Raw genomic sequence first — 22,821 nt, 5'->3', positions numbered from 1 at the left:
ATAGTAGTTCAGAAAGTTTGATTCTGGAAATTATTACTGTGTGTGCGTGTGTGTGTGTGTGTGTGTGTTAAAGATAGGTAGGACATTAAACAAAGATTACCTTAAACAAAATAAAAACAGCTTGACAGCGCGACCCACCCTCCTGTTTCAAAGGGGACGCTCATAGCACTCTTCCAATTATACAAGTAGTGGTGTGGTACATCTAGGCGCTTCAGTCGCGTCGTTGAATGATAATGATAGCTAATGATAAGAGCTTGTGACAGCTCGTGAGTCGCGAATTTGTTTTGTGGAGCCGCCGTGATAAGCAAATTTGATGTAAACATTTCGATTTTTCTATCGATTGTGGTCAAGTGTAAGTTACACCTTGATTCTATTCACTTTGCTATGTTCCTCAAGGTGTCCGAAGGTGTGGCAATGAACATTAATGAGACGACTGAAGCTCTGTGCGCGGTCTGTGGCGCCTGTTACTTTGAGATGATCACTGCCATAACATTATTCGGTGGTTGTCATTACCATTCTCGATTAAGCGTAAGAACAGGTAAATAAGAATACTACTTGAGCCGCAGAATTTCCTTGACCCTAGTTGACGCGATACACGTGATTACTTTCTTGCAAATCAAAGTAACTGACAGGGGTATGTACTTTGCAAGTTTATAATTATCCGTCATTGGCACGACTTTATTTCTTTTCCGCAGATGGCGGAAGATCGAGAAGTCTTACGAGAAGTTTGGGACGGGCGGCTGCCGGTTTGCTTCAAGCTTGCCGAGGAAGAAGTATACACGATGCAGCAGCCCGAAGCTTACTACGTGAGTACCTGTTGCAGTATTAGTCCTCGTTGCGCAAGAAAATTGAATCAATAGGTGGTTTGCTAAGTGTAGTTCTTGGTTTCTATTCACAGCTAATGATTTCGAGAATAAGCTACTTTCCTCTAGTGGTTGACAAGGTTCATAAGCACTTCTCCAGGCACGTTGATGAGCGATACCATGGAAATGAAATGTGGCTTGAATACAATGGTCTACCTTTGAAATGGTGAGCACTTCATATCGGATGTCGATATAGTGTGTTAGAACGTAGCGTCCACACGTTCTAACCTATTTTTTATTTTTTTTCCCCTTGCAGGCATTTGCCAATTGGTGTACATTATGATTGTAATGCTAGCGATTCCATTTTACCATGGGGCATCACGGTTCACTTCCAGGTACATTTCTCTTTGTGTTTATGATCTTTTTTTGTAAATTTTTGATGGATTTAGCATACAACTACGACTTTTTCTCCAGAGTAACTTTGTCTTAATGTCCTGTATCTTTATATTGCTTAGAATTTCCCTGAGAAGCAAATCCTTCATTGTGGAAGTCGAGCTGTGGTTGAATCGCATTTCATGTCAGCCATCAAAGAAGCAGATATGCTAAAGCATCGCAGCCAAGTGGTTAGCACTATGCAGAAGAAAGACCACAATCAGCTTTGGGTTGGATTACTTAACTCAAAGTTCGACCAGTTCTGGGCAATCAACAAAAAATTCATGGAACGCATTGGTGGAGAGAGCTTCAAGCACATTCCTTTTCGTCTGTATATGGTAAGTGCATATAACGGTAAGCTGAATCTGTAGTCAATTATTTCTTCGTTTTGTTATTTAATTGACTTTATTTACTGCCCTTAAGTGGACCTATTGCCAGAAAGATTTGTGGGGAAGATATTACTAAAATTAGATGGTAGGTCAAGTGGGAGAAATTTCTGAAAAAACAGCAATCCTGCAGAACACAGGGAAACAACTGATAGAATGTTTAATAGCCTTTTGTATTGTCATGTTGATAAGCATTTGCTTCTAATATGCATATATGTCATGTACAGAATACCACTATTTGATCAGTTGGGATCATCCTAGTGTTCAACTGCAAAAATCCTTTGCTACACAACTCACAAACATGTTTTTATGAACTTAAACTGCACTAGGGACGAAACACCGAGGTAGAAGAAGACAGGATGAACGTAGACTAAGGACTGGTTTTGTGAAATCACGCAGTGCTGCCTCTTCGAACCATGCACATGGAGGCAGCATTGTGTGATCTCACTAAACCAGTTGTTAGTCTGCGTTTATCCTGTCTTCTTCTACCTCGGTGTTTCGTCCCTAGTGCAGTTTAAGTTCACAAAAGAATGCCTTGCCAGCTAGCCTCCCAGCACACTTTCCTTGAGTTCACAAACATGTTTTGTTTCTGTTGTAGGCACTAGTAATACGTATTTGGCATTTGTGAGCTGGTGTCAGGCATGTGTTTGTTAGTATTGTGTTTTGTATATCAAGCAAACGAGCAGAAATGCACACATCTTAAGTGTTCAGGATGAGAGTGGTATTAGGTGTTCACCATAATGGATCCTTTGTGACTTGCTGTAATATCCCAAGCTATTGCTATCTTTCCGTGCCAGCTTCATAATTCACCAGAGCAAGTAAGAATGCGGGGTAGTAAGGGAATATTGTCGAAATTGAAAATTTTGTGAAGTGGGTATGAGAAAATGCCAAATATAATCTTTATTGTAAACAATTGCCAGCAGTGCCTGAGCAAGCTTTTATTTCTTATTGTAGCCATGTGAGTACCTGAAGCAGTACCGGTGTGTTAGTCTTGTAAACACAACCACATTTTCAGGCATTGTGGCCACGATGTCACCACCAGGCTTCATACACTTACTTCGAATCCTGAAAAACCCTTGAATTTGGAAAAAGAGATTCAAGGGCCCTTAAAACTCAGAAAATAAATGTGCTCTTTGAATTCATTGAAAGCTGACGTTGGGGGTGATATTTGAGCGTTCAAAATAACAAACTCCGCATAGGGGCTATGCCATGGGCAAAGCGTATCAAGTAGCAATCCTAGACATTTTTTTTTACTGTTGGTAAATGATTGCTGTGTGGCATGTCCACAGCCATCAATGACAGGCTTGTTTAAATCGCTGTTGCCATTGTGGAGCTAGACAAAGCCAGATCAAGCAGCCGAGCGGTGCCACCATTTAATTGTTTTGCTAGTTAGTTCACACCACAGCCATCATGGCTTCATTTCCAAGTTCTAGGCTCTAGGAATGTCTAGCAGAAAGTAAGTTTCAGCCATTTGGCTTTACCATTACGGGTATCTTTTGCTGAAGTCAGTCACTATTAACTATCACCGGAGTGAAATCTTTACAATTTGAAGTGTATGTCCAACTCAGCAGCTGCTTAGCTGCAAATTGTAGCTAAGGAGAAATTTTCACTTTTTCATTGTATCTGTATGAATAATGTTTGTTCCCCCTCCTTGAATTTTGCCCTTCGTCATCCTTGAATTACCCTTGGGATACATGGGGAAGGCGGGAGACGGAAATTCAAGACTATGAGCAAAATGAGAACAAGGTGAAAACTGGAGCCAACGTTTTGGAAAGTGGGCTTGTCTTTTTCAAGGCGACATATGCTTTCCTCGGCACAGTATATATATAGGTACGGTTCTTCTAAAGGAGAGAGGGGGTAAGCCAGGTGGATGCGGTAGTGAACGAGGGTGTGTTGGCGGCTAGAGTGTATAATTGAAAACAAAGGTTTGCTTTTCAACGTCGGTGGAGGAATGTGAGGTAGCTGGTTGACATGTCAGTGCAGGTTCCTTCTTTTGTGAAAGGGGCCTGGACAATGGGAGAGGGGTGGGGATAATCTGCTCTGTGAAGGTCATTGAACTGTTGTCTCTCTGAAAGAGAGAACAAAAGTAGCGGAAGAAAATGGTGCTCATAGAAAAAAAAATTGAATAAATATATAGATAAAAGAATGAAAGAAAGGAACAGGAAAAAAAAAATAGATCGAGCCACCCGATTAGAAATAAAAATAACTAGGTGCTGTTTTCTGTAGTTTGAAATTCAGCATAGCGAATAGATTCTCACTTTGAAACGTTTATGCCTACTGGTTGCAATGTCTTGAACATATAGATGAGGTATGATTCTCTGTATTTTCTGTCTCGCGCAGAATGGAAATTTGAATGTAGGATGTAGAGTTTAAGTTCATCGAAGGTATGACCTGGTTGGTTGAAATGCTCAGCAGCGGCTTTGGGAAGCTTTTTAGTTGTGTCTGCGCAATATCCGTTTACCTGACTTTAATTGATTGCCCCGTTTCGCCGTCATATTGTTTCTTACAGAAGGAGAATTCAAGCATATAAATTACATCGGAACTAGTGCAAGTAAAGCTAGTTCTCACTTCGTGCGCATAGCTGTTTGTGGTGCTTTTAATTTTAAGGTCACTTTGAAGGTGCCTGCAAGTTTTGCACCTGGGCCAAGAACATGCTTTTATTATGGGGGAATGATGCTAGATGATTTTTGCGTGCACTAACACATATTTAATGTTTATGTTGTGGCAATAGGTCGCCCTTGGTACCACCGGGAACAATTTTCTCTGACGCTCATTACTTCATAATATTTGGTGATATTTTAGTAGCATGTTTACGTTTGGGAGGGCATTAGAATATTTTGTTATAAAGGCTGTTGGTCCCTCTGATTCTGGTGTAGGCTGTTTCTTAGTTAATTCCGACTGCCTCTCCAATCTTGACGTGCTGTCATAAAGCTTGTCGAGAGGAACTTGTTTATAGTTTCTTTCTGCCAGCGTTGCTTTAAGGTCATTTAGGTGGTGGATCCAATCGTTGTCTTTGCTACACATTCTTCTTATTCATTTTGCTTGTCCGACAGAAATTCCTTGCTTGGAGTGTCACGGCTGATCACTCGTGTAGTCTAAATATTGCCTGCCCTTTCAGGAGCGCCTGCATCAGCAGGCGGTTAGTGTTGTGACACCATTTACCCAAGCACATGAGGGTTGGACCCTCCTGTGTATAACCGTGTGCAGCTTACCCATGTCCGGTGAAAGGGTGATCCTGGAGGTTGAGCTAATGCAGAGTGTTTGGACCTTTATGGCCCCTCGGCCGTGGCAACACACCTCTTTGGCCTCGGCGTCACATAGACGGCACCCCCGGACTGACCCATCCAGGTGAAATCAGTAGTTGCCTTTTCTTGTCTCTCTTTCCCCAATCTTCGTCTTTTCTTCTCACTTTCAATCTTTTCTGTTCTCTCTTCGCTTCTTTTTACTTCCGTTATTCTTAGCAGTGAGATTTAACTTTGTGTGGTACAATAACCCTTGGCTGTACAAGTTTGGTTATAGCGGAAACATACAGTTGTTGTCCGTGGCGCTTGTTATTTATAAGACCTATGGCATCCCCTTGTTGGGCTCCATGGGGTGCGGCTAGTGTTACTGCCAAAACTGATAATTTTCTATGGAAAATTATGTTCCCAAACTCCCTGATTGCCCTCATAAAGGAGGGTGCACCGAAGCATTTCAATTTCTCGGCTACCAATGTGAAAACTTTCCAAAGTATCATCTGATACATTCTGAACAACCAAAAAAGAGAGTGAGAGTCATCTCACCTTTTCTTGTAGTGAAATGTCTATGTGATTCTATAAGCCCAGGTTATAAAAAGCTATGAAGCTAGCTAGTGGTGACCTCCTTCTGGAAGGGTGTGATAAGAAACGACATGAGAAGGTACAGAACCTTGCCTCTTTTGGGAACATTCCAGTTATTGTGACCCCACACAGAACTATGAATTCCATCCGTGGCGTTATTTGCGATGACGATATGATGGAGCTGACCGAGGCTGAACTTTCAGAAGGATGGAAAGAGCAAAATGTGATCAATGTGAAACGGATTAAGATAAGGCTTGACGGGAAAGAAATGCAAACAGAGCACCTTATTGTCACTTTCGGCTCAAGCGTGCTCCCCGAGACAGTCGAGGCAGGATAAGTCAAGATCCAGGTCGGACCTTGTATACCAAACCCTCTGCGATACTTTAAGTGCCAGCGATTTGGCCACAATTCACAGAACTGCCACAGCCACCAAACTTGTGCAAAATGCAGTGCTCACAAACGGTCTTCTTAAAACTGTGAAAACTCCCTCCACTGTGTTAACTGTGATGGGGTACATGCTGCATACTTGCTGTCCTGTCCATTATGGAAAAAAAAGAGAAGATTGTGACAATCAAAGTGCAAGAAAACATATTATTCAAAAAGGCATGTAGGCAGGTATCCCAGCTGCCAAAGAACAGCTGTGCTGAAGTGGCACGTCAGGGGGCAGTGCCACAATGACCCCTGGCGCCTGTCCGGCCCATGCAGAGTGAGCCAGCGGGGACGCCATCTACCCCCTTGGCAGGTGCAGCCAGTGCTGCTCCACTGTGCCAGAAGAAGAGGCCATTGACTTCCAGGCTGGTGGCTTCAAGGGTATCACATACCTGCCAACCCTCCCGATTCGCCTGGGAGACTCCCAATTTTTTACTGAACTTTCCGATTGTACGATCATTGTCTTATATCTCCCGAAAAGTGGTCTCTGTTCACGCAATAATGTTTTTTGCGAAACCGGCACTGCGAAATCTACAGCCACATCGTAATCGTCAGCATCACCAGCAACGGCCACACTAAAGCCCCTCCATACACGTTTCCGCTGACCAGGTTAAGTACCGCCAACCTCCACTCCTCCTCCACGCTCCTCTCCCACTCACCCCCTTAGCTTCAGGCGTGAAGCGGAACTTACATGGCTTCAGCTTCCTTTTCCGAGTGGAAGTGTCACTATGTTTTTTAGCCTTGTTTACTTTCGCATCGATAAGGAGGCACCAGCTGCAGTTTGCACAAGCTGCGATTTTAACTGCTAATGTGATTCCATCCAAGAATCATAGTCTATTGTAATCGGCGATCTGGCCGTGTTCGTTGCTTCGCGTCAACCTGCGATGGGTTGTGCCACGAGATACTACGTACAATGGCATGTAATGCCTGGGTGCTTGGAGACCACTGCCGTTTTTCGTGCATTTGGAAAACAGCGACCGCGAACTACTACTTCATTAGAATACAACAGCTTGTCTCCTTTGCATTCCTGTTATGGTGACTGCCACAGCTCCAGAAACTGCAAGCACAGCATTGCGTGCACGCACGGGTGTCTCAACATCGTCACAGCAGTCAAAGCGGAAATTCCCGCAGCGCAACTCAAGGAAGCGGAAACGCCGGAAACGGATTTGGTGTGAGGGGAAAAGGCTGCGCACATCAAAGGTTGTCGCTACTTAAAAAAGCGGCGGTGGCACGTGGATGGAGTGGCTTTAGGCCGCACTAGCACCATCAGTATCATCGACTAAGCAGCCAACTACGGTGCCTAGTAAGCCGACCAAACCAGAGCCAATGTGGCTCTTGCATTTCATGCAGGCCTTCCTCCATGGTGCACCTTGTTGCTGCTGCTTGCAAGGCATTGCTGCTTGTGTGTATGATTAGTGCTGGCTAGGCCGTATGTATGCGATGCACCGTGTAAAGTTACAATCCTCGTGTGCTTGATGCCTTGGCACTATCAAAGCCCAAGAAAAGGTATTTGCAGAAGTTTTTGCAATCTTATACTTCTGAATTTCCATGCTTTTTGACATCAAGAAAAGGAGAACCTTATGCATCTTGTACAAGGTGTAGATGCGACGTCAGCACACAATGGCAAAGGCGACTTGAAACTGCATGTTTCCACGGCGCACCGCTGAGCAGCAAGACAACATAGTAAACTTTCTCTGGAACAACTGCGACGACAGTGTCACATGTGTGGAGTGCCTGTTTACGGCATTCCTCGTCGAACACAACCTACCCCTTAGTGTCAGCGACCACGTTGGGCCTCTTCTACGGAAAATGTTTCCGAAATGCGACGAGGCGAAGTGTTATGGATGTCAGCGCCACTCTGAAACGCAATTTGGAAGAATGCGGAGATGGCCAACCTGAAATTTATTTCACAGGCATCGCTCTCGAGTCTTAGTTTTTTATTCAGTTTCCCTCAGCTGCTGCCCCGAGATTCCACTGAATCTGCTGCAGACACTTTAGATGCTTTCGAAGCTGAGTTTGCCACACTACAGGCATACAGTCTTCAAGAGCACATTCTCAATGAAGAATGAAGAATGAATGAAGTGCAGTGGTGTATTGTTGGAAAAATGAAAAACACTGATGGAAAACATGTTTCACCGAGTTGCTAAAGTGATGCTCGATTTACTGGTGATACTGTACTGCATAGCAAGGCAGAGTGTGAAAGGATTTTAGCACGGGGTGAAAAACTAGGACTGAATTCCGCTCATCAATGTGCAACACAACCCTCCAACACCTGCTAGTGAATGGCCGTCAGTCTGGACCGTGTTTTGAGCAAAGCTACTCGGACAAATTTTTGAAGTGAGCAAAGTCTGCTACTACAAGGTCCCTGCAAAAGGGCTCATCGAACACTGCCTGAAAATTTGAACCCGCCCCCCCCCCCCCCCCCCTTGTTGGCACGAATAAAAAGTCTCCCGATTTTTTATCTCGCCAGGTTGGCAGGTATGGTATCATCCCTTGAAAGGAAGCCCTCTTGTCAAACACAGCTCTCGTAAGAGCATGTGTCCAGCACCTTGCAAGAAGCAATGGACGTAACACCGATTATGATGGCGCATCCAGTGTCTAAGGAGCAGCACGATTCTATCGACCGCTCCAGAAAAGACAAACTTCATGTCATGGTGCTTGGAAAAGGCCCCGTGACATAATTTTTGTTTGTCCAGCACACAGCACTAACACTTCTCCTATAATACAAACACAAATACTACAATGGAACGTTAGAGGACTTCTCTATAACCTAGACAATATCAGAGAACTTCCCCATAGCTATAATACAAAGGTGCTGTGTGTTCAAGAGACGCAGTTGAAGCCTTCACATAAAACTTTCTCCGACAATACGCTATTTTTCAGAAAGATCGTGACAATGCTAATGCCTTGTTTGGTGGTGTAGCCATCATTATTGATAAGAGTGTAGCTTGTCGCTTTTTTTGAACTTCGGGCACATCTTGAGGCAGTCGCTACACAAGCAGTCTTAATTAACAAGTTAGTTACAATCTGCTCGTTGTACTTGCACCCTAATCAACAGCTAAGAAAAACAGATTTCTATTGCCTAGAAGATCAGCTTCCTGAACCTCGCATGATAGTAGGTGATTTCCATGCCCACAACAATCTCTGGCGAGACGCCCGGTACATCACTAGAGGGCGACTTGTCGTAAATTTTCTGGTAAGCTCTGGTGCATGCCTCTTTAATATGAAAGAACCCACATGTTTTAACTTCACGCATAACTCGTACTCATTCATTGATCTGGCCATTGGCTCCACTTCATTAATTCCTGACCTGAAATGGGAGGTAATAAAAAATCCATTAGTGAGTGACCAAGCTAGTAGAGGAACATGACTGTTCACCACATATGCCTCAATGAAAACTAGCAATGGCTGATTGGAAGCAGTTTAATGAACCAACTTATTTAAGACAGTATTTTATTGATTATTTTTTATAGATGACGCAGTACAGTACTTTACAGCTTTTATTATCAGTGCAACAGAAATGTGCATTTCTCAAACACATGGTCGTTCATGTAAACGGCGCGTTCCATGGGGGAATGACGATTGCAGAGAGGCATGGAAGAAGCAAAACAGGGCATGGAATACACTGCGTCGAACACCAACTGCAGAAAATCTCTTAGGATTTAAACACGTCAAATTTCAGGGAAGGCGGACAAGGCAACAGACAAGGAGAATGAGCTGGGAGAGATTTCTCTCAAGCATAAACTCTTACACGCAAAAGGCGAAAGTTTGATGCTTAGGAGGCTTAATGGGCAGCAGACCCAGCCATTACCCTTGGTCGATGATCAAGGGAATACCTTGGAAGAGCAGGCAGTCACACTTCGGGAGCACTTCGAAACCGTCTCTGGCTCACTTAATTATTCTAGACTGTTCCTTAGATACGAAGAAATAGCGAAACATAAGACACTAGATCGGAAATACAGACTGGATGAATCCTATGACCGTCCTTTCAATGTTGCCAAGCTGAAAGCCTTTCTAAATGCATGTCAGAGCTCTGCACCCGGAGCCAACAGGATTGTACATGACATGATCAAAAACTTGCATAAAGATACAGAAATAATACTTCTTGCACTTTTTAGCACCATTTGGGCCTCTGGACACCTGCCTTTAAATTGGAGAGAGGCTATTGTAATTCCACTGTTGAAACAAGGTAAAGATCTATCTTCTGTTAATATAGTTACCGTCCGATAGCACTTACAAGTTGTATTTGCAAGCTGTTTGAGAAAATGCTAAATTGCCATTTGTTACATTTCCTAAAATCTAACAAAACGCTTGACCCTTGTCAGTGTGGTTTCATGGAAGGTCGCTCTACAACCGACCATCTAGTACGCATAGAGTCGCACATCCGTGATGCCTTCATTCACATACAGTACTTCTTGTCTATATTCCTCGATATGAAAAAGAAGACGTGTCACTATGAAATATTACCATATTTGTCAGAGATGGACATTCGTGGAAACATGCTTAAGGTTATAGCAAGCTATTTGTCAAACCGCATATTTTGTGTCAGAATTGGAAATGCTCTCTCCAGGCCATTTCTCCAGAAAACGGGGGTGCCACAGGGTGGTGTACAAAGCTGTACTCTTTTTATTGTAAAAATGAATTCTTTATGCTCATCAATTCTGTGTACCGTGTTTTATTCAGTATACTTTGATGACATGCAAATAGGTTTCAGATTGCGAAATCTCACAATTTGCGAGTGACAGGTTCAGCTTGGCCTGAGCAGGGTGTCAAAACGGGCAAATGAAAATTTGTTCAAGGTAAATCTGCAGAAAAGCTCCTGCGTCCTTCTTACAAGGAGGAGAGGCGTTGATAGTCCCAGGTGTTGATATTGAACTCATGGGCAATGCATACCTCTGCACAAGGTGCACAAATTTTGCGTGTCATACTTGACTCCAAACTATCCTTCATAGCCCACTTTAAATATATTAAGAACAGATGCTTAAAAACAATTAATATTCTTAAAGTTTTGTCGCAGGCAACACAGGGTAGTGATAGGAAGTGTCTAATAAACCTGTACAGGAGCCTCATAGTATCCTGTTTGGATTATGGCACTGTATTCTATCACTCTGCCGCACCCAGTGCATTAAATATACTGGATGCCGTTCATAATTTAGGCATCCACCTGGCCACATGTGCCTTCAGAACAAGCCCTGTACAAAGTCTGTACATGGAATCAAATGAGTGATCACTTAACCTGCAAAGGTCATACTCTAGTTTTGCATATTTTCTCAAAGTGCTTTCGAACCTTGAGCATCCTTGTTGCTCAGCTGTAAATGACATGACCTGTGCTGCACTGTTTCATGATCGCCCAACATTCAGAGCACTCTTCTCGCTGTGTGTTTGAAGGCTTAGTGAAGAAATGAGTGTCTTGCTTCAAGAACACCATCTAAAGACCCCAGCGAGGCCATTACCGCCGTGGCACTGGGAAATTGTAGAATGCGACATGTCATTTTTACAAGTATGAAAGCATGCTCCACAAGAACACGTTTGAATGCACTTTCTAGAACTGTAAGCAAAATACTTGTGCACGAAATGTTATACGGATGCATCAAAGTCGCATGCGGGCATGTCCTATGCAGCAATTGGACCATCTTTTTTGGAATCAAATGCTCTGCACCCACTAACGAGCATATTTACGGCAGAGGCATATGCATTATTGTTGGCTGTAAAGCATGTCATGCATATGAATTTAGAGAAGGCAATTATATTTACAGGTTCATTGAGCAAAGTTAAGGCTTTAATGTCGCTACAAAAGTATAGAAATCCTGTAGTAATCGAACTCTATTCGCTTTTGTGCACTAGTTGTGCTGCTGAACAACGTATTGTAATATGCTGGATTCCTGGCCACAGAGGCATTCGGGGATATGTGCTTGCCGATGAACTCGCTACACCTGCAGCAACGAAACCTCACAACGCTCCTATAGCTGACACAGATATAGATCTGAAACATTTCCTGCAAACAAAATTGAGAAGCTATTGGCAACACCTTTGAGATGCTGATACGTCTAACAAGCTTTACCTAATTAAACCTCAGTTAGGCTCTTGGCCATCAGCAACGATATCACGGGCAGCCGATGTCCTCTTAACTCTGTTGAGAATAGGACACACATACGGCACGCACAACTATTTGTTGACTGGCGATGAACCTGCGATCTATGCTAAATGTAGCAGGAGATTGACCGTCATCCATGTCTTACTGGAGTGCTGGGAAGCAGACACTGAAAGGAAAAAACACTTTCCTCTAGCATGCAGACAGCCTATCCCTCTTCATCCAGCAATGTTTCTTGGTAATGAACCACTATTTAACATGAATCAGTACAAGATTTTTTTTTATGAAGTCTGCTTGCTGCGTGCTATAGTAGCTCCAAAAATTCATAACCGGGCTTCACTTGTGAAGCCGCTGTTGCAATGATACCGTTTTGTATAGCAAATGACTCCAGTCCCTTACTCTGAAAGGGCGCCGATGAGACAGTAATGCTACGTACTGCCAGCCCCATATTTTAGTATATCACTTCTTTGTAGCCTGTATTTTATTTTTGCCCAATATAATTTTACCTAAACATATATTTTACGCACTCTACAGCAAATGTTTTTAGGCCTTCATACAGCCGTGCACATATGCACTCTAACATTGACCACATCAACTACATCAACCATTGTCTGGCGCTCTTTGGCCTTCCCTGGCCCTTGCACCATAAAACCCCATTGATCATCATCATCATCATCATAAAATATTACTGCCTGTGCGTAGGCTTCCGGTAAAGTGTCGTTCTCAGTTTTCCATTTTCTATGCAGACCGCCATGTCAAGGAAGTTGATTTGACTAGAAGAGTGGTCAGCAGTAAATTTAATACTTTGGTGAAAACAGTTGAAATGGCTAATTAGATTGGTTAGCGTACTTGTATCGTGTTCCCATATTATAAATATGTCGTCAATGTAATGCATATAGGCGTAGGGTTTTAGAAGGTATGATTTTATCAGGTTTGCTTCAAGCCGTCCCATGAAAATGTTGGCATACATCGGAGCGAATGGTGTTCCCATGGTTGTGCTGAAAGTTTGCAGGTAGTGACTAGAATTGAATTGGAAATGTTGAGCATGAGAATTAACCTAAGGAGTGACAGGTAAACGTCATTTGAAAATTATAACAGCGCAAACACATGCAACCACAAAGGAACAAGGACGAGACACAAGCGCTGACTGTCAACTAAATTTTATTGACAGAAGACGGTCACCTTATATAAGGCAAAAGGCAGAGGTGAAGTGGAAGGGAGGGATACAATCGGGAAAAATGACATTGCGCATCGATGAACTTACGTGCTGGCAATCAACAGAAACAGAAAAAAAAAAACAATACTAGAAAAAGGCAAGAGATACTAACAGACAATCAATTCAGTAAGCAGTCGCTTCTAAAAATTCAAGTTCTGCATCAAATAGCGATACTGAGAAGGTGCTTGCACACTTGCTACCATAGTTCTTTATGTGGAATGCTTCCAAACTGACATGCGCTGTCATGTCAGCACTCTTACTGAGAATCTGTGCTCTTGCGAGAAGTGCTCACCAAACGTTCTTGGCACACAGAGTAAAAAAGTCTGTTAAATGGCATGGTTTCTCTGTTTAAAAGAAATAACCTTACGCTTGTTCAACCAGACAAAGAGACTGAGTTTGTTGTTCTACCAAAGGGATTGTACAACCAAAAAGCGCAATTGGGGATCAATAAGAATTTTGTGCCTGTTAAGAAAAGTGCTGTTAGAGTCAAGACCAAGATTATTAACTTGCGCAAGGAATCACATCTTGACAAACTTGTGTGGGATATTGCTAAAACAGAGGTAGTAGCCTAAATGCATTCTTTACAGACAAGACCCACAAACCAGATATTCCATTCCGGACTATCGTTAGTGAAGAAGGTTTGTGGCAGATAAACGTTAGTCGGTTTTTGCAAAAGCATCTCAAAACGCTTGCTTTGGATGATCCGTTCCTTACAAAGAAATCTACTGATGTCACGCTGTTTCTTGAGAGCACAGATACCATTGGCTTTGGTTGCTCTGTAGGTATACAAGACTTGTTTTATTCTGTGCCTCAAGATCAGCTTTTGTAGGCTGTTAAGGAATGTGTAGAAGCAAAGGGCAAAGTGTTTTTCTAAAATTCAACAGGCTTGTTAGTAGGTAATTTTTAATCTTTATTGCAGTTTTACCTGAGATCTACTTTTATTGTTTTTGACAACCTGCCTTTCTTGCAGCGCAACGCTATCTGCATTGGGTCCTGCGTGGCCCAATTCTTTGTGACATATTTTTAGCAAAAGTAGATAAACTTTTTAGATAGGTGTTTTTTAGGGGGGGTTTGTTGTAATGAAGGTTCTTAAGTATGAGGGGGGGGGGGTTGATGATCTTTTAGTGCTTTTAAAACAAAGCAGACAGCCTTCACCTGCCTCTTTACAGTAGGTGAAGTTTTAAACGCATTTGACAAACATGGAGTTGAGTTCAATTTTACCCATGAACTACCTGACTCATGTTTTACAATTTTTAGACCTGAGACTACCCTTTTGTGAAAGGCACGGTTGCTGGGGCTACTTCGCTCGAGCAAGAAAGGGTTTGTTGCCATATGATTCAGCGCATTCCCCAACTGTAAAAAGAGATATAGCATCGCACTGCTTGGAATCGTCTCATCAAAAATCGTGCCCGCACCTAATGCAGAAAAGTTTTGAGAATCAGGCCAGCCGATTTTTGGTGATGGAGTTCCCCTGGTTAGTCTTGATTGCTGTGTCTGAGACCCTCCTTCAAAAGCTAAAGCTAGGAACACGAAGAAAAGGTGACCGTCGGGAGACCGACAAGCCTTTGGTTGTGCCTTGCCTACACAAGACTTCGCGCATTCTCAAGAAAGTTGCCAACAGGCATCGGGTGTCCTTTGTTTTTTTGGCACCCAATAAGCTGGTACAGTTATGCCCGTACATCTGTAACTTTAAAAGAAGAGGTTGTCAGGTAAAACATGACAAGCCATTCGTCAAGTGTTCCACAGGAATGGTCTATGCCATTCCCTTGAAGTGTGGAAGGCTTTATGTCGGCCAAACCGGCCGCTGCATCAATGACCGCTTGGTGGACTGTGCCCGAAATTTAAGTGACTTAAAGGACCAGTACGCACATTTGGTCGTGCATGTAATTAAATGCAGAGGTTGTGAGGCTTGGTTGGGAGAGACAGATTCTCGGTAAGAGTACTGACACGACGGCGCGTGTCAGTTTGGAAGCGTTCTGCATAAAGAAATATGCCAGCAAGTGCATAAGCACCCCCTCAGCATCGCTATTTGCTGCAGAGCTTTAATTTTTAGAAGCGACCGCTTACTGAATTGATTGTCTGTTAGTATCTCTTGCCCTTTCCTAGTTTTTTGTTTTCTGTTTCTGTTGATTGCCGGCACATACGTTCATCGATGCGCAGTGTGATTTTTCCCGATTGTATCACTCACTTCCACTTCACCTCTGCCTTTCGCCTTATATAAGGTGTCCATCTTCCGCCAATAAAATTTAGTTGACAGTCAGCGCTTGTGTCTCGAACTTGTTCCTTTGGTGTTGCACATGTTTGCGCTGTTATAATTTTCAAATCAAGTATGCACCAACTCGCCCAGAAAGAAGTTTTAATGAGGTAAACTTGAGGAGCCTGCGCTTGAGGATTGACTGCAAGTGACTTCGATACAGCTTCAATTCCTTCACTCATGGGTATAATAGTGTAAAGGGCAGAAACATCTAAAGTGACTTGATTAGCATGGTAGGAAAGGATTTGGTTGGTGTTAATGCAGTTGATAATTCAAAGCAAGTGGGGCGTGCTTTGAACAAAAGATGGGAGTGTGGTCGAGATGTTTGACAGGTGGTGGTTTAAGAATTTAGATAGTGACCCAGTAGGTGTGTTGTTATTAGACACTATAGGCTGAACTGAGATTTCTGCTGTAAATATTTCTTCTACGGGAACCTTATGTACTTTAGGAAGATAGAAAGGCCTGCTTCTTTGTTATTGGGCATCATGAAGCCAGTTTGGGTGATTAGTTCCCTGGACAGGAGCTCCGCTATTGTACTTTGCACAATGTAGCTGTAGTGTGGAGTTGGGTTAGAATCGAGTTTTCTGTAATGGGTGTGGTTGCTCAATTGTTTTGGAGACCTCATTCTTGTACTTTTCTATAGGCCTGATTACAATAGTGCCGCCTATGTCTGCTAGTTTAATTACAATATTCTCTCTTTCCGCGAGCTAAAGATTTAAGAATTTGATGCTGAGTGGGGGACAAATTTTGAGATTAGCTGTATGTATAAATCAATGGGCATTGTTTGGTTTCCGGTGTCCACATACTAGTTGGTCTAAGAGATTCTCTGACCTGTTTTCCTATGTCTGGCCTATTGAAAAAGAATTCCTTGACACGCATGTGTCTTGAAAACTCTGTTATATCTTTGTGTAGTTCATATTCATTTACTGCATCAGCCGGTTAACACACAACGCTGCATCACATTCGTCCACCTACATTGAATAGTGCACCTTTCTTTTCAATTATACACCCTCGCCGCTAGCACACCCTCGTTCGCTGCTTTGCCTACCCACCTTACCTCTTCTCCCCTTTAGAAAAACCATACCCATACTATGTTGAGAAAAGCATATGTCACCTTGAAAAAGACAAGCCCACTTGTCGAAATGTTGGATCCAGCTTTCACCTGTTCTCGTTTTGCTCACTGTCTTGAATTAGCCTTGAATTTTGAGCCATATGTTCCAGACAGAGGTTGCACCGGTGGTGGCACCGTCTCACTGGTGGCACCTTCTGGTGACAAGGCAACTCGAGACCCTCTTGCAGCAAGAGACAACTCAGGTTCTTGTCGGTGGTCAGTCTGGTGGTGGTCAGTCTGGTGGTCAGTCTGTTGGGTGTTTAGTGTTGCTTAATGGTTGCTGAGAAATGATATGTGATGTTTACAGAGATATAGCATTGTGATAAATTGGAAGTGCTACACTACTTACTATGTCACTTGTTAGCTCAGCTCACATGTACATGTGTATCATAATTATTTTTGAGAAACTTAGCTAAGTGAAGTACAGAAAAACAGAACATAGGAAACCATGTATTGACACCAGGAGGCGATGATAACAAAGCCAAGTAATACCTCGGTTGGACAGGTGAATTTAGTGTCACTTAGAGCAAGTACCATTTTGCCTTGCTAAATGCTATTTTGATAGCTGGGTGCCAAATGGTAGAATAATTTGTCCTTTGGAATAGGTGGCAGTGATGATTTGGGTGCTACGATAGGCACCTGTAGTAATTATTTGAATAATGGCCAAAGATGTTGACTATTTAAAGTAAAAGTACATATCCCAAAATTGCATTCAGAAAACCTACTTGGACAGCAGCACCATTGCATACTTGGTAAATTTCTCCAATTGCTGTAAAACATGCAAGAAAAATGACAACTGCATGCCAGAAACAGTAGCAGCAGCCAGCAATGTTGACCATCAGAAGTGCGAGGCAGTAATTTTTGTCGACTGAAACAGACACAGTTGCAAGAAATCTGCAATATTACCACTCCGTTTTTGTTTTTTTTTTCTGTTCTCTACTGGTTTAACTACTGTGGTGTTGAGGCCGCATACTTTAAGGGAAGTGAATAAAGTAAACTTGATGAAGTTACTCGGTAGAGCCTGTCATGGATTGTAAAGTCTATGCCATTTTTATGAGGGCAGTTTGTCGCTACACACTGCAAATATTGTATTCTTCAAAAAAGTGAGTACATGCTGTGTGTAGTGACTTAGGCTGCTTTAGTAACATTGAATGCATACTAACAATATTAAATTTTTCTTTTATTTCATTAGCCCGATGGAAGTCTTGTTCAAAGGTTAGTCTCACCGGTGGCACCTTCTGGTGACAAGGCAACTCTAGAGACCCTCTTGCAGCAAGTGGCACCTCAGGTTCTTGTCGGTGGTCAGTACCTTTGCTGGGTGTTCAGTGTTGTTTAATGCTTGCTGAGAAATGATATGTGATGTTTACCGAGATATAGCATTGTGGTAAATTGGAAGTGCTACATATTTCTGGTGAAGCCCCTTCAGATACCATTTAATTCTGCCTGCTGAAACTATAGCTTTAACACATTAATACATTTTTGGGAAAAGACGGGGAATGCGGGAGATGGAAATTCAAGACGATGAGCAAAGCGTGAACAAGGTGAATGCAGGAGCCAACGTTTCGACAAGTGGACTTGTCTTCTTCAAGGAAGACAAGTCCACTTGTCGAAACGTTGGCTCCTGCATTCACCTTGTTCACGTTTTACTCATCGTCTAATACATTTTTGGTATCATTAAAACATAGAGCAGTAGATCAGGTTAAGAATCTGAATTCAGTGCATCTGTGAACGCTGTGCCGTAGCTTTGAAAAAATATTTCAAAGAAGGAAATGCATTCAACTAATTCACATTCAGTGTATTTGGCACTCAGTCACTTGGGAAATTTGCCTTATGTAAATTGTTAATGTTAAAAGAGAGAGAGAGAGACAGAAAAAAAAGAAGAAAGAACCCACTACATGACTACAATATTTGTGTTCTGACTCTTTCTCTAGTGCAAATTGCGTGTATTAATTTTGCAACAGAGGTCTAATCAGTAATGTGCTAAAATGAAACATTTTTTAATAGCAATTTAATCTTATTTCCAGGCACTGCACACAAATCAGTCTCTTTCAATAAGTTTCTGTGAAGTGGCATGTACACTGATGTCTGCGGTCTTTAGATATGACCAATCATTTGTTGTAAACACAATAGCACCGTTCAAAAGCCTATTGTGAATTTTATCTTTTCGAAAGGTATTTTTCCAGAGTGACTACAATTGTCAAAAGTGGAAGTCGTAATTTCAAACTGCTAGCATCAATAGGTTTTTATTATCATTCCATATACCATAATTACTGTCTTTTCAAGGCTCAAATACCTTCCAGCAATAAAATTAAGGTGCTGAAATGACTGTTGGGCCAGAAGGAACAAATTTTACATTATTTGAAAGACATTTTACGTACATTCTGCGTAGTTAGTCATTTCAAGTCACACAGTTTCGTTACTCATTGTATTTTAGTTAGAGAAAATATCAAACTATTGTAGTAGCTTTTCTAAACCCTTCTCAGTTTTATTTTAAGCGTTGTTTGCAGCAGCTAACACTTAACCGCCTTGTATCCAACATCAGACTATTCATGCTGGTTCCGTATCCCAAGGGAGCATATAGTGATCATTACTTTTTATTTTGTAGGTTAGTAATTTGTAAGTATTGATTCTGTCACACATTTTACTATACATGCAGATGATCCGAGCCTTTTTCTGGCAGGACATGAACCTTCAGAAGATGAAGACATTGAGCTGGTTAATGTTAACTTATACTAATCATAAATGCAAAAAAGACAAAAACAGCTTTATTTTAACAAAGCAAAAGCTGGTAAACAAAAATATTGTGTTTTTACTGTGATCACCAGTATATAGCTCTCTTGAGTGGTTAAATCAGTTGTTGAAGAGCACAGATTTTGAACAGAATGAGTAAATGTGTTAATGAAAAAGCTTTCCAAACCAGTTGGAATGCTGTCGTCTAAATTTAATTTCTACTGGCAGATATAACATTGTCACAACTCTCTCACAACACAGGAAAACTGAAAGTACAAAAGTACACGAACACTGCAGCATGATGTTGCTAAAGTGTTGTTAAGCAGCCGTTGGTGCGGGCAACACATTTCTTGTGCGGCTGTTTACTTTAACCTAAAGGCAATATACTGTTTGATCTTTTGCATAAATATTGGGGTTGTATTTTGCAACAATCTGTCAGCAATGCTTTCACCTTGTTGTGACAGATCTGCTGTGCCACTTCATTTCCCAAATGGAAATGGATGATGTCACCAAGCTCTTCCTTTAGAAGTACTGACTGTTGGGTGTGTTGGTAAACCATACTCAAGGAAGAATGGCACAAACGAACAGGGACGAGATAGAAAACACGGACGAGCGTTTGTCTGTGCTTTCTATCTCGTCCCTGTTCACTTGCACCATTCATCCTTAAGCTCTTGCTCCTGTGAACCTAATTTTGCTGTTGGAGGTTTCGGAATGTTTTTAATCTCCGTTTTCAGTGGGCCAAATGCTGAAAACACTCATATGAGCACGAGACAGGATGCAGGACTCCTGTTTGACAGGAGTCTGCATTTGTTTCACATGTCTCATAGCGAGTGGCAAGCTGTAAAACATAAAGATCTATATCCTTCACTGAACATGTACCTGCCCTCAGGTTTCCACGTTCAAAGTGACATTTCCCTGAATGATTTTCTCAGGTTTTTTTGTTGTGTTGCATGCCTCTTTTGTAGTCACATGCTGTGCACGAGCGACATGGCGGGTTTTGTATTTCTTCAGATGGAGCCAAACATGTGGTCATCACTCATGGGATCCAGGTTCCTCTGGACACACCGCTTCAGTGGATGAGTGAACACCTCAGTTATCCGGACAACTTTCTCCATTTGTGTGTCATGCCATGCTCGTAGTGATAGCTTCAAGTGTCCATCAGTGATATTTCGCAAATTTTATATCTCACTAGTCGAGGGCAGCTTGTCTTGTGGTTGCAGGAAGGGCTTGCAATGACTATGATATATCAAGCGCAAATTGTTTGTATGGTTACTTCATGCATGCTGCTCGACTGTGCAGATGATTTGCACCAGAATGGTACTACTGTCATAACGATGAGTTGGGCTGTCAAAAAAAAGTGATTCCTACCTGTCAAGGTGCATGCTTTTCTTGTCCACATTGTGCACTTTTTACATTTTTAGATATCTGTTGACATCTTCGACTGGTTGCTTAGAGCACTTCAGCAGTGCTACAATGACTGTATAAAGCAGCAACATTTGGAGACTAAAGCAGCTCCGCTATGCACAATCAAGTTAGACTGTCACTGTCAGAGCGTGCATAACCCTACAACACAAGTCAAATGCTATCTTACTCAACATTGTAGTGCTGCAGAAGCATTTTGGAACCAGTTGAACATGTTGTCATGTTTGATGATGATGCTTGTTGGACGTTATTTCATGGTCATGTTAAGCGAATTACTGCACTGCCATTAAGAAAATTAGATCTAACTGAATCTTGTCAAAATTTAGTCATGCTTGCTTGAGTGTGACTCCACTGTTGTGAGATTTTGCGAAAAACAAGTCATTCCCAAGTTTCTTTTTGTTCTTGTGCTGTAAAGCCTACTTATTTTTACAGTGTCGCATGGCCCCTGTCAATGTGTGATACATTGCATAAAGCTGTAGGCAGCAATTTCACAGTTGCATTACTCTGTTACAGCACCATTCATAGACAGCACAACTTGCATTTTTTTAAAAGTGGCATCTGAATAACGTCCCACCAAAAGCTCAAAAGCTGTGCTGCTACAGCCAATAATAATAAGGTATACACAACACATTTTCATTCATCCAATACCAGTCATGCATAGTTTTAAAATGCTAAAAAAGTCTTGGCACCAAAAATGTGTATTCCATATGTAGTGGGTTCAGGAATACACCATTTACAAAGCTGATTGTGTAAACCTTCAGTTACCAACTAGCAGCAAAGCTTTTGTAACCTTTGCCAAATGTACCAGGAAATCCTGCATATAATCAAGTGTGAGTATAAAATGAACAATTTTGGGGCCACAAAACAAATATATTTATTGGTACATAACAACTAAAAACGCTTAGTTAACCCAGTCGGTAAAAATTTGGTTAAACTTTTATACATGAATGTAAAATGAGAAGCAAATTTCATAAGCAGCAGCCAGTACAAAGCCCCATATTAAATGCATGGTTTCATGGTACTTACTCATGTGAGTTTGTCAGCCACTTCGTAATTATGGTAGTAAGCACACAGATTGCTTTGTTCGATGACATGTTTGATCCTCTACTACGAATGAAAAAAGCTATTTAGTATGAACGAATGTCAATTTTAAATAATTTTAAACAATGCGTGATAGTTGAGATACTTTGGTCATATGACTGCATGGTTTTCATAATCTATTTAAAAATACACATTAAAGATGTTCTGTGTCATCTATACACATATTTCAAATTTTGTATGTGTTCAGTCTGAAGATTAGAGTGCAGTGTTTGTAAGCTGTGTATGTGTATAGAATTTTTCTTAATTTATTAACTGTCATTTATTTAGGTGAGAGAAGTTGTTCTTAGTGCATATGCTTCTAAATTTATATTGTGGTTGTAAAAATAAAAAAAAAGGCTTGTATCCCGATACAAGCCATATGATTTACAGTGCATATGATTCCATTGATTTTTTTGCTAGATTTAGCGACATTTCTGTCAATTTAGTGACATATTATTTTATTTAGCAACTTTATTTAACAGTGTTAGTAGCAATATAGCTTGTTCTTTACCGATTTTTCAGAACGTTCCGTTGAAATAACTGCTCATTTTCAAAAATAAAATTCGTGAACTGATAAAAACTTACATACCTACTATCACTATAACCAAAAAGCACTCATCACTGTGGTTAAACACGGCAGTAAAGTGGCTCAACAATAACAAGAAAAGGCTTTACTGTGCTGCTAGGCATTTCGACTTTGAGTGCGCATGGCATAAATACTACAACGCTGAAAAAACGTACCTATCATTTGCTAGTCAAACAAAACGCTCTTTTTTTTTTTACTACTTTACCAAACATTCTGCGAAATAACTCAACAATTCTGGAATATTATAAGTCCAAAGCGCTCGCAACCACTTGCACTGTGTGACAAGCAGAATAAGCCTATTCTTAATCATGAAACCGCCAAAGTACTTAATCATGTATTTTCCTCCATGTTTACTAATGAACCCAAAGGTAAACTCCCTGAATTCCCATATTCAAATTACCATACCATGCCCGCAATCACCTTTAGTTCTGATGGCATCAGGAAATGTATTGATTCTTTGAAG

At 41.6% G+C, this 22,821-nt stretch overlaps 1 protein-coding gene across 4 annotated transcripts; it reads left to right on the top strand.

Annotated features, from left to right (window-relative positions):
* The first annotated feature begins 213 nt into the window (after nt 1-213).
* On the top strand, nt 214-22,166 carry Atg5 (autophagy protein 5). 4 transcript variants are annotated; one of them, XR_012829136.1, is made up of 9 exons: nt 214-352; nt 696-806; nt 899-1,029; nt 1,120-1,198; nt 1,319-1,573; nt 4,740-4,969; nt 9,987-10,057; nt 17,733-17,841; nt 20,282-20,420. XR_012829136.1 is itself a non-coding variant. In XM_075696904.1 (7 exons), exons 2-7 carry the CDS (start codon nt 696-698, stop codon nt 20,407-20,409), a joined length of 813 nt encoding a protein of 270 aa, XP_075553019.1. In that variant the 5' UTR covers nt 214-352; the 3' UTR covers nt 20,410-22,166. The 4 variants fall into 4 exon arrangements, 1 of the variants encoding a protein (XP_075553019.1); XR_012829137.1 differs by lacking the exon at nt 214-352 and adding an exon at nt 419-538; XR_012829138.1 differs by lacking the exon at nt 4,740-4,969.
* The last annotated feature ends 655 nt before the right edge of the window (nt 22,167-22,821 follow it).

The sequence above is a fragment of the Dermacentor variabilis genome, chromosome 6, assembly GCF_050947875.1.
Source record: "Dermacentor variabilis isolate Ectoservices chromosome 6, ASM5094787v1, whole genome shotgun sequence".
Classification (NCBI taxonomy): Eukaryota; Metazoa; Arthropoda; class Arachnida; order Ixodida; family Ixodidae; genus Dermacentor; species Dermacentor variabilis.
This window is presented reverse-complemented; position numbering and strand designations above follow the sequence as displayed.